Genomic DNA, 12,063 nt, shown 5'->3' with positions numbered 1-12,063 from the left:
AAGGAGTACTGGCGGGGGGGCAGCCCACTCTGGCAATCTGTTATAATGATACACAACTGCTGAAGTCTTTTGATGATCCAGAGTTACTGGGCGCACACCTGGGTAACCGCTAGATGATGGAAAACAGGAGTAGATGGTGTAGGCAATGGGGCGAGTGGTAATACCTCACAACCACTCGAAAAGACCAGAAAACTGGTCTGCAATGAATGAGAACAACTGTGCCCCTGCACTAACACAATACATTAGAAGGTTTCAAAGTTTGAATTAGGTTGTATACATGTAATAGTATAGCTTAGCACATCAATCTAAACAGATAGTAGAGGTACATGACTCAGTGGGCAAGAACAGAGTGAAAAATGTAAGTCAATTGGTAGTCTGTTCATAGAGTATCCATTTTCTGTTTATTGTTCCATTTCATAAGCCAACACGTGTTTCATCGCAGGGAACAAATGCGAATCTTCAGGGCTAAACAAAAAATACAAATTGTATCTTAACTAAACATGTTCTGTTTGTAGAGTTATTTCAAAACCGGGTGACTCTTAGTGTGCACCGTAGTGACACGTGGCATGCTAAAAAAGTGGGGGGGGTGACTTAGTGTCTGTGTGATGAACAGTCATGAGTATGGTGACATATGTGACAAGGTGGAGTGTAGGGTGACAATCAATATTTATTGATGCAATTGGTATGACTAGTTATTGTGCATTTAGAACACTGGCCGGTCTGAGAAGTGAAGTGGTGAGGTAAAAAGTGTGTCTAATAGAAAGGACGATATCCCCAGTGACTCGTAAGTGACGTACGGAAACATAATGTATTCAGAAAACACGAAATTCATGGAGGTGTTCCATATATGTGATAGTTCGTCTAATCTATTGATGAGCGTGCAAAATTTTGAAATGTTGAGGCAATTGTGCAAAAATTATCCTAAGGAAGTCTATCCTAATTAGGTCAGAGTGCCGACTTCTAATGGCAGACATACCTGGAAGAGGTGGCTTTCCCGATAGGATGTGCTTGTTCAACGAGAATACAAGAAAGAGGGGGAGAGGGCCGGTCAGTGCGTAGACTCTGGTTGTGTCATAGACAGGATTTCATAACAAAAAGAGAAGAGACAAGGAGGAAAAAAATAGAATAAGTAAAAGAGTAAAAAAGTAAAAAAGTGAAAAAGGTAAAAACACGCTGGGCGTTAAGTTTCATCGTTCAAAGAAAATAACTTTGAAATTTTACCAAAAGAAAGAGACGGAGGAGCAGTGTTTAAATGCTACATGATATGTTAAAAAAGGACAGGGCTATATGAGATCTATAGGCCCGTGGTGAATATAGGCATGATTTAGACTGACGATGCTATCCAAATCTGTAAAGACTCACCGGGAAAACCAAATTTGTGTTTTTGATTTATGTTAAAGGGTATTAGCCACGGTCGGGGCGAAGTAGGGAATCCCAAGTATCGGAATTTCGAACAGTAGTATCTTGAGTGTAGAGATAGATCTGCAATAGAGCAAGTTTTACAGCGTGATATTAATATCACTTTTAATTAGTAGACAAATCGTCATGGACGTAGGCAGAGAGGGAGCTTGAGTAAACAATAACACCTACCTCGATAAGTCACGAGTAAGGTGAAAACCGGGAGGAGAAAGGTCTTCGTGGTCGGGCGGGTACGCTTGTAACCACGGAAAGCCTTGTCTTAAAGAAAAAGGAAAAAAGGAGGGATTTAGTCCACGCGGACTACGCAAGCTCCAATGCGTCTTTCAATTGTGGTCGCCATCCTACATGAGGCTGCAAATGTCAGGGGACGCAGAGCGCTTACCTAATTGACGAAGTTCTCCCTCTTTGAGTTTCCCGGCGCCGTGTTCCAGAGACGGACACGTGGCAGGAAACTCAGTTCACTTAAATACTAATGCGTATGGTTGGGCAAAAAAGACTAGAACGTAGCCATTGATCCCTAATGCAGAAAGTTGACCGCAAAAAGAAGAAATACTACACTGATTTGTTGGGTAGAAAAAATATCTCTATGTTTGGAGGATAATATTTTCCCGTAAAACAGGGGGTTAACCTGGCGAGCACAAAACTGGTGTAAGATATTTTTGTCTCCATCATAAGTAAAGTAAAGAAAAAATTAAGTGATAAGACAAAAAGTATATCATTCAAAAATAGCTTAAGTCAGTGAAAAATATCGGAAGAGTAATCCACGTTAATGGTTTGAAGCCCAAGGGGCCTCAGACATAGAAGAGTTTCAAGGGTCAGATTTGGACGAAAAACAGGTGAACGAACACCCAGCAGGGTAAAGATAGACAACGTAATAGAAGCGTGCTAGTATATAGATATGTCGATGAGTGGATATACCTCGAGATATTCTCGGTAAGAAGAGATGTAAGCGAGACACGTTACAGGTATCTGCCCGGGTAGGGGCAAACTAAAATTATTATCTCTGATAAATTGCGACTCTTGTTTTAGTCGTATCACTGAGGATTGGAATTATCCTGAGTTGACACTTGCGTTTGAGTAGAACACATGGTCAATCACATAGAAAAATAAGTACAAAAGCTAGTTTAGAACGCAAATGAGAACAACAATTAAGTACTGTTGACACATAGTTGCTTATATCAATGCATATTCATATTAGAGTTTTGAAAGGGGAAGGGAAAGGACATCAAGAGAGAAACAGTTCAGAAAAGGGTGCATCATTGGTCACCCAAAAGGAATTGCAGTTCTGGGTCATAATTTAAACCACACTCTATGCTACGAAGGCGCATGATCCAAGTCGCTTCTTTGCGTCTCAAAAGTAGTTCTCGGTTACCACCCCTCACATGGATAGGCACAGTTTCTATTCCATAGAACGAGACTTGAAAATCCTCTATGTTCGGTTGACATTTGGCTACATGTAGAGCCACTGGGTATTTAGGATCTTGCTTAAGAATGGCTCTCATAAATGATCCCAACTACCCCTCAAATCACATTTCGCAAAGGGAGAACATTGAGGAATAGGCTCAGTCCCACAGTGCCACGTTCAGATAGAAACCCGACCTGGCTAACCCAACGTAGTAATGGCTTCTTCAAATGTGGGCTATGCCCAATGTGTAAGTGGGCTAAACACAAAACCAAACACTTTATAGGCCCCTCAGAAGAAGTATACGACATCAGAACCAACATAAATTGCACCACTAAATACGTGATCTACATCATCGAATGCCATTGTGGTAAGAAGTACGTTGGTAGCACAATAAGATCTTTGAAAGAAAGAATCTCTGAACATATGAGAGCCATTCTTAAGCAAGATCCTAAATACCCAGTGGCTCTACATGTAGCCAAATGTCAACCGAACATAGAGGATTTTCAAGTCTCGTTCTATGGAATAGAAGCTGTGCCTATCCATGTGAGGGGTGGTAACCGAAGCGCCTACGCCCGCAACACTCCAAGCTTAATAAACACCTCACACAGTTTTGGGAATCGCATGCCTCGTTCCCTATCTCTGACGCAGACTGGGCCAAAACCTGGGAAACCAGACAAAATTTTGGCTGCTCCATAGAGCCTTCTGGACACCTGCACGCCTTCTCGCTCACAACATTAGGGACGATGCAATCTGCTGGAATTGTGAAGACAGTGACGGTGATCTTGAACATCTTACTCCAATGCGCGTGCGTAGTCCTCTTTTGGGATAAAGTCTTCGAATTTATCACTAAGGTCTTCTCTTCTCCCCCCCCCCCCTCCAGAGGAACCTCCTCCCTAGTTTTTTTGTTTCCTCAAAGCCCTGTCCCTCACTGACAATGATAGGGCCTTACTAGACCTGCCCCTCATGGCTGCAGTAAAAGTTGTCCTCAATAACTGGAAAGACACTAGAAAAGCCTCCTTTGCCTGCTGGTTAAACTGGGTAATTAACCTAAGGGGAGCTGACAATATATCACTACAAAACTCACCATGGTGCCCCCCTCAGAGACGAATGTGGCCCACCCTTGACAACTACTTCAGCGCTCACAAACCACCATGAACCACTCACACTGTGACTTCAATTCCGGTCACCTTAGCTTCATCTTAGCTCTGCCCGTGATCTCCATGACATCGAAGTGGTTGACTGTACTTCACCGACAGTGGCTTCATCACGTTGAGCCAAGACACTATACTACTATTTTTATGTATGCGACTTATAAATTTACTCGTACATTTTCTTAATTATGTTTAGTTATGTTATAGTATGCTCCTGATTGTTGCTTAAGGTCACTCATCTAAATGTCACTTGTACAGTCATTACCTTAAGCTAATGTACCTCAACCATATGCTTTTCGTTTTTATGTTCTCTTGGTCTGTATTATCCCCTTTCTTTTTACTTTCTTGGAAACTTTCAATAAACACTTTTGAAATTAAGTTGTTGTCCTTTTTTGGAGGTCACAATATGTGGCAACTTCCCCTGCCACTACAGAAAAATGTACTGTTTCCAAGGTGTCTGGTCTTGTTCGAGGTGTGTTGTTTCCGGTGTGTCTTGTCTCTTAGGTGGTGTGTTGTATCAGGTGTATCTTGTCTTTTAGGTGGTATGTTGTGTCCGGTGTGTCTTGTCTCGCAGGAGGTGTGTTGTTTCCAGTCTGTCTTGACTTATAGGAGATGTGTCTGGCGTGTCTTATCTCGTGGGAACTGTTGTATCCAGTGTTTCTTTTCTCATAGGAGGGGTTTTGTTTCTGATGTGTCTTGTCTCATAGGAGGTTTGTTGTTTCTGTTGTATCTTATCTCATGAGAGGTGTGTTGTGTTCAGTGAGTCTTGTCTTGTGGGTCTGGTCTTGTGCATCTGTCTGCGGTGCTTTCTATTACAAAGCGTTTTTACAATGTGAAGCTGTTTACGTCTGTGGGCCCTTGATTCAGTGACTGTTGGGGGCAGATTAGAAGCACGCCAAGAGGTGGGCTTTTGCTGCACCTTTAGGATTCAGAGTTATTTTGGACAATTTCTGTTATTTTGTACATCCTATGAATACCTTGGCTACTGAGACACCATTGTTTCCTAAGGACACTTTTTGTCTCTTCTTTATAGAATGTAGAACCCCTTAACCTCTTTCTTTTTAATTTAGTATAATCTTTTTGTAATAAAGTGTATTCCTTTTTACTAAATTGGGTTGTGAATTTTTAAGTTTGATTTCTTGACTTTATTGCTGTTTGGGTCGTACCAAAGTACTTTACAATACTTTTCTGTGAAAGGAGCTTGTCGTTGTCCGCTCCAGCAACCCGTGGTAGCCCCAGAATGTCTCACGCCTAGGGTACTACACCTACTGCTCGCCCTTCCAATTAATAATATGGTCATACAGTTTACTATTAATGAAAACTGCACATACAAGAGAGTTTGTCAATGAAATAAAAGGATAAGAAAAGAGAAGGTGACAGATTTCCGAGACTGAAAGTGATGAAAATGTGTTGACTTCAAGCAAATCCGTTATTACAGGAGGGGGAAGACCGTTGTTAGAAATGGGATTTCTGGTTGGCTAAGGCTTGCGCCAAAGCCAGGCAGAAACCACCACTCTAGTCAGTGCAAGGGAGTTACACGCCAAAGATAAACCCTGCTCACCCACTTGGTAGCTTGGCACTAGCAGTAAGGCTTATCCCGGAGGCAATGTGTAAAGCATTTGCCCACGCACCCACCAGCAACAACATCCCAGGCCCCCCACAAAAGGAACTCCACACAAGGTTATATCAAAAATAGCCTTTGTATTCTCAAAACACATTAGAATAATAATCACATGAGGTACCAAAATAGGTCATAGAACGTACAGTCAGTAAACACTGATAATCACTGCACTTGCAACAGACTGTGCCATGAATGCTATCATACACAGTATCCCACCAGTCTAAGTACATCAGACCCTCCCCACCTAAGTAAAACCTTACACTAGGGGCGGAAATCACACAGGGAAGTACAATCTTTCTAACATAAACCTAAACAGGTAAAACAACCTCCTATGCATACATCATATCTAGAGGTATCAAGACACAGGGTGCGCAAAACATACTACACACAGTACATTTCCTAACACCCAAAGCATTAGCACATAATTCACATCAAGGTCCAGGTTGCGCCACTGCGCCAGAACCTAAACGTTGCAGCTGCCCACTACTTGCTGGGCAGCGGAGGACAAGAACAGGGCCTAAACGCTGCAGCTGGCACGAAGTGCTGCGCAGCTGTGGAAGGCCAAAGTAGGGCTCAGGAGTGCATCCCACTCCTGAGTTCACAAAGAGCAAGTCCCAAGGAAGAAAAACCTAAATGGTGCAGCTGCCCACTACTTGCTGGGCAGCTGTGAGGCAAACTGCGACAGGGGCCCTCACTGGCCCTTAGGACAGAACGGCGCCACAGGTTTGGAGCCCTCTAGGCTCGGGAATCATACTGTGCGCCTTGGAGCCCTCTAGGCTCTGAAAATCAACATGGGCCAAGTATTGGAGCACACAGGGCTCAGTGCATAATTAACCAACCGTTGGAGCCATCTGGCTCATGAAACAACTAATTATGCCCCCTCAACAACCAGGCATGGGCCTCTGTGGCCCTCAGGACAAAAGGGGCCAAATGTTAGGGTCACGGGCTCAAGAAATTAAGTATGCCCCCTAGCACTGGAGCCCTCAAATAGATGTGGCCATTGTTGGAGCCCTCGGGCTCGGAGAATCACTGGGGCTTGACACTGCCCCGGGAAGTCCCACTGCCATCCGGGGCCGCCCTAGATGAAGCCCCTGCCACGGTGCCTTTCTTCGGCACCAACATCAGCCACTCCGGAGACCCCCCAGCCCTTCTCACTTACCGGGTTGCTTTTACCCTGGCGGGGGCTCCTCCGGGCGGCGGTGCGGGCAGGGCTCTCTCTCCGCACGAGAGCCCCGCCTTCCTCTTCACCCGTGCCTCCTCTCGGGGCCCGGGACTCTGCAGCAATGCTCCCGGAGGTGGGGTGGGCTCCCGTTCTCCCGTATCAAACGTCTCGGGGCTCCCATCAACTCACGGGAGCCCCGCACCGGGGACAGGCAAACACCGGCCGCTGCGTCACTTGCGCTTTTGTCCTGCAGCCCCGCTCACAGTCAGACGGGCCGCGGGCGGCGTCCTTTGGGGGCAGAAATTGAAGGGTAGGCTCCCGCGGGCAGGAAAACTATAACGACCCGGTGGTCTCGGGATCGGTATCTCACACTTGCAAGGAGGACACAACACGTAAGTAAGTAGTAGGGGTTTTAATGACGGTTAAACAAAACTTCTATAAACCAAGTAAATGTTACTGGATCTTCCAGCCTTCTACGTTACCACTCCTTCGTAGAAGTTCTGAACCCCCAAGCCTGTGCAGGGCACTGTTGTACTGTGGTGGCACCGAGGAAACAGGGAGTCACCCAGCCGGGGTCTCTACCTGGAGGGAGCAGCCGCTCGACCTCTTCCTCTGAATACTCAAGGCTCTTTGTCACCCGCCTTATGGAAAGTCTGACCGTCCTCTGCATATACGCCGGTCCCGGCGTATGCCAACAGAGGGCAGGGATCCCAGTGGCCGACAATACCACTCGAGAGATCGCGGGGGGATCAGATACCCAAATTTAGGACAGAGGAGACTGGGAGACCACCAGCCGGAGTCTCCACCCGAAGGGAGCAGCCGCTCAACCTCTTCCTCGTTTACCCTGGAACTCTGAACACCGCCAGGTGTGAATTATCAGTTGTTCCCCACAATTCTGCAGATCAAGGCGAGAGCAGCCGCTCGATCAGCCTTGGACACCCAGTGGCTGTGACGCGGCAAACACCTCCCGGTGTGCGTCACAGCTGGTTTCGCTTTGATGCCGGTAGGGCTGGGAGCCACGGCTCCAACCAGCGCCCGATATGTTGAAGCCTGGGATCCGCCGCTTGCTACGGCGGCTGTAGGCAGAGACTCGTGTGAACGTCTAGGCAGACACAGGTTAGTTCGAGACACGGCCCAGGGAGTAACGACTCAACCTACCTCCGTTCTCGTAGACAGCTTCTCTGCTTCGCTTCACTCTGAACGCCTCTGACTCAGCTGCATAACGTGCCGATACTAAACTCAATATCCGACAGCGTTTCTTCCTCGGAGTTCCTCCTTTATGGGCGTGACTGCACCATGTGTTATGCAACGGCTCCTGTTTGCATAACTACTCCCGCTAGGCGTCCTGGGACTTGTAGTCCGACTTCGCTGATCACGGCGTTTTTCTCCCGCTTGACGGGAAATCCTGACAGTAACAAAGTTTAGGAGTGGGGTGGGCACCCGCCAGGGCTCTAAAATCGAGTAACGTCCATACTCGGGGTGGGCACCCGAATGTAAATAATTAAATAAGCGGGGTGGGCAACCGCGAGGCCGGTAAGATCGGGGGAATCCCTACGTTGGGGTTCAATCGAGGAGAAGATCGGAGCACTCCTCTTCAGCGGCAGAAATGGCAAACAAAAAGGGGCACAGCGTTTCCCTGCTTCAGAAAAGGAGCCAGGGGCTCTTAAAATAAAAGCAAGGTCCTGTAGAGTGCAAGAGTACAACAGACAGGGTTTCACAGCAAGAAAAGGGAGCAGGCAGCTCTCAGCAAAGCAAGTCCATCAGGCATCCAGGGCCTGGGCAGGGCCCAGAGAGGCAAGCCTTCCCCTAGGCCCCAGCAGCTGCACGCCCCTGTTAGATTCAAGTAGGAGAACAAGAATATTTTACATGAGTTCACAGCCTCTTTTTATACACACATTTCCTTTGTTGTCAAAGGTGCAGGCAAGGGGCGAATCAGACACAACTGGTTCCTGAGCACTCTGTTGTGCTCAGCCTCTCTGCCTATTCACAGGATGGGTCAGGGACATCAGACCCACCACAGGGGGTGGAGGCAGCATTGTAGAGGGAAGACCCAGCCCTATTCAGGTTCCAGGTGCACCCCTCCCTCACATCAGCATGCCGATCTCCCATTCACCACCGGGGCAGACCCATCCTGACTCCTGGAGCCAGGCACACCAGCCAACTCCAGCCAATCACAAGCCAGACAGTCAATCACATTCACTGCACAGACAGGCCAACTTCTAGAAGTGGCACTTCCACACTAGACACAATAAATCCGCGCACATCATCGCGCAGCATTTAATCACACAAGTCCGTACATATCAAACTCAATCTTCCACTCCCCACGCATCAGGAATTACCATGGACACACATATTCCCCATGCATTCCTATGGGAGGGCAGGCCAATCTCACACACGCACTCAGGGAGCGCACGCACTTTCCACTGCGCCACAGAAATCATTATACTAATGTAGCATTAAAAAGGCAAAAAGTTCAGAGGTGAACCTGCCAGAAGGGCCAAGTCCAACAACCATGGTATGGATTTGTTGAGGGAGGCGGCTTTGTGACTCTGACAACCATTACTAAAGGTTGTACGTTGGTTGCCACAGATGGGTTGCTGTCCATCTTGATTAAAAGAACACCCTGAAGTATGGACAGAGGTTCTGTGTAAAGTGATCCTGCTCTGATGTAGAATTGATCCTGAGCATGAAAAGATACTCATCTGGAAGCTGAGCAGCTCCAGGACTTTCGCCGACACTGCCTGGGGTCCTCTCTCCACAGTGATGTATTGGTTCTTGAAGTCGCATCCACTCCTCACTCTGCGAGCTCATGTCCGCGATCTCATGCGTTGACAGATAATGTTGGATTTGAGCAGTAATGGCTATACAGGTCAAGCTTTACCAGTCTTTTGCCTCTGAACGATTGTTGTCTGACAGTTCCTTCCCATGGTGGCAATCCAGCTTGTCTCACTCGTTTCTCTCTTTGGCTTCTCAGGACTCTGGAGAAGGAGGAGGGCAGGCGGAAGTATATTGCACCTCCCATTAATCCTGACGGGACTCCAGACGACTCGGACACTGGAGCCACATGGACTGGACGGAGAATTGATTATATCCTGTACCGTGAAGGCCGCAGTTCGAGTCTAAAAACTGTGAGTATTGGGAGCCCAAAGGAGCATCTTGTGAAGTAGATGAAATCAATAAAAGCCAAATATCAATGGAGATTGGTAGAGGAGGGAACCATATGGTGACATTTATGGGGCCCCTGCTGAGGGTAAATTGATACATTTATGTCTTCCCCAATCAGATCCATTTTTTGCATCCTTCCAAATATTATCCCATGCACCACCTTCTGTGCAAACCCAGTGGGTCTCTCACAGGTGCCCTCCTATAGAATCACAGAGGCTTCCACAGGCCTCCTCATAAAGCCTCTCCATACACAGGCTCTCCCAGTACCAGAGCAGATCTCGATAGATCTAATACCGTACTGTGTATTTGTTTATAAAAAGCCTTTCACAGTTTGCTGTGTCTTTAGTTATCAAAAGAAGAATTGTCTTAATGCACCAGAGCAGGTCTCGATAAATCAAGTTCAGTCACTAGCCACTGGGTTTAGGGTCGTGTCAACTATTTTCATGAAGCGCACTAGTCTACAGGCTAGTTGGATGTCTTCTCCCTTGAAGCTAATTAGCAGAGCTTGACGACGAGTTTGCACACAACTTTGGTTCCAGAGCTGTGTTAGTTGGCTCCTTCTGGCTCTATCTAAAGCCTTGCAGCTACATAACCAGTGCAGAACAGTAGTTTCCTAGGGTAAGTTGTCCCATACAAGCTCTTCAACATGTCTCATCTTTTAGAAGGTCTTCCTAATGTCTTCCTATATAAGAATCTCCTCCATGTCTCCTTCTAGAGAGGCTCTCTCACTTCTCCTATAGAAGCACTGTCACATGTCTCCTCCTAAAGAAGCCCTTCTACTTGTCTCCTCCTAAAGAAGGTCCCCTCCATGTCTCATCCTTTACAGGCTCTCACACTTCTCCTTCTATAGAAGCTCTGTCACATGTCTGTGCCGTCTCTCATCCTGTGGCACCTCTTCCATGTCTCTGCCTATAGTCTCTCTCATACTTTCTTTTAATGCCCTTGCAGGTGCCACTTCTTTCTGCCCCTTTGCTCCACATCATGACGGTCTTCTGCCCTCTCGCCTGCCTGGACCTGCTGCCTTCTGCCTCCTGCCTCTCTTCATCTCTAGATCTGGGCCCTCTCTGCCATTTTCATCTGCAAAGGTCTGTCTTCTCCTCCCCTCTTCCTCCCTGGCCATTCCTTCAAAGGCGCCGTTTACCAGCTGTCTCCCAGTGTCATCCTTGCCCTCTTTCTCTCTTCCAGGAGGTGCAGAAGTTCACCTTCATCACACACTTGGCTGGACTCACCGACCACCTGGCAGTGGCACTTCGTCTGCTCGTGACGTTTCCATCCGAAGACCCTTAGGAGCCTTCAGCAGGACATTGCCTGTAGCTCTGCAGCCTCGCCCCGAGGAGTGACATGGGACCGGGGGGAGGGAGAGAAGCCAGTGAGGAACCAGGTCCACCGGGTCCACCCCAAGCCTGGATGCATGGGGGTCACTTCATGGCCAGGGCCCTGGTGCCCCTGTCCAGTGCCTGTGTGATGGGCAGTGCCATTGAAGAGGGCGCAGACTGCGCCCCTCGTGCCAGTAGCGAAGGCACCAGGACTGACTTTGGGGTCCATTGTAAGACTTTCCGTTGGGTATCGGGTATTGGGCCGTACTGTAACTGTGACAAGATGAAGGCCGTGCACACTGTGCCCTGTCTGGGGGCTGCCAGTGGCATTATGCTATAAAGGTTATTGCGGGTCATTTACTTCTCCTGGTGTGTCTGTCTATTCTAATAGCCAGCTGCATGGACATGGTTTGGGGGTGGCCATACACCCATTCCCCCCACCCCGCATGGGAATGGAACAAACAGCTGCAGTGACCAGGTGTGCAGGAGACCAGAACCACCCAGGCATAGGGAACAAAGAGCTGCGGTGACAAGGTGTGCAGGAGACCAGACCCTCCCAGGCATAGGGAACAAAGAGCTGCACTGACAAGGTGTGCAGTAGACCAGATCCACCCAGGCATAGGGAACAAAGAGCTGCAGTGACAAGGTGTGCAGGAGACCAGACCCACCCTGGCATAGGGAACAAAGAGCTGCAGTGACAAGGTGTGCAGGAGACCAGACCCTCCCAGGCATAGTGAACAAAGAGCTGCAGTGACAAGGTCAGCAGGAGACCAGACCCTCCCAGGCATAGGGAACAAAGAGCTGCAGTGACAAGGTGTGCGGGA

At 47.8% G+C, this 12,063-nt stretch overlaps 1 protein-coding gene across 1 annotated transcript in view; it reads left to right on the top strand.

Moving 5' to 3' along the window:
• The window catches only part of LOC144817666 (sphingomyelin phosphodiesterase 5-like), an 84,570-nt gene extending 72,975 nt beyond the window's left edge, over window positions 1-11,595 (top strand). Inside the window, exons 7-8 of the mRNA XM_078674396.1 lie at window positions 9,733-9,886; window positions 11,109-11,595. Coding sequence (XP_078530522.1) covers window positions 9,733-9,886; window positions 11,109-11,210 — 256 coding nt within the window. The 3' untranslated portion in view covers window positions 11,211-11,595. The remainder of the gene's footprint in view (window positions 1-9,732; window positions 9,887-11,108) is intronic.
• Window positions 11,596-12,063: the final 468 nt, after the last annotated feature.

The sequence above is a fragment of the Lissotriton helveticus genome, chromosome 2_1, assembly GCF_964261635.1.
Source record: "Lissotriton helveticus chromosome 2_1, aLisHel1.1, whole genome shotgun sequence".
NCBI classification, from domain to species: Eukaryota; Metazoa; Chordata; class Amphibia; order Caudata; family Salamandridae; genus Lissotriton; species Lissotriton helveticus.
The sequence above is the reverse complement of the archived record's forward strand: the minus strand, read 5'-3'. Positions and strand labels throughout refer to the sequence as shown.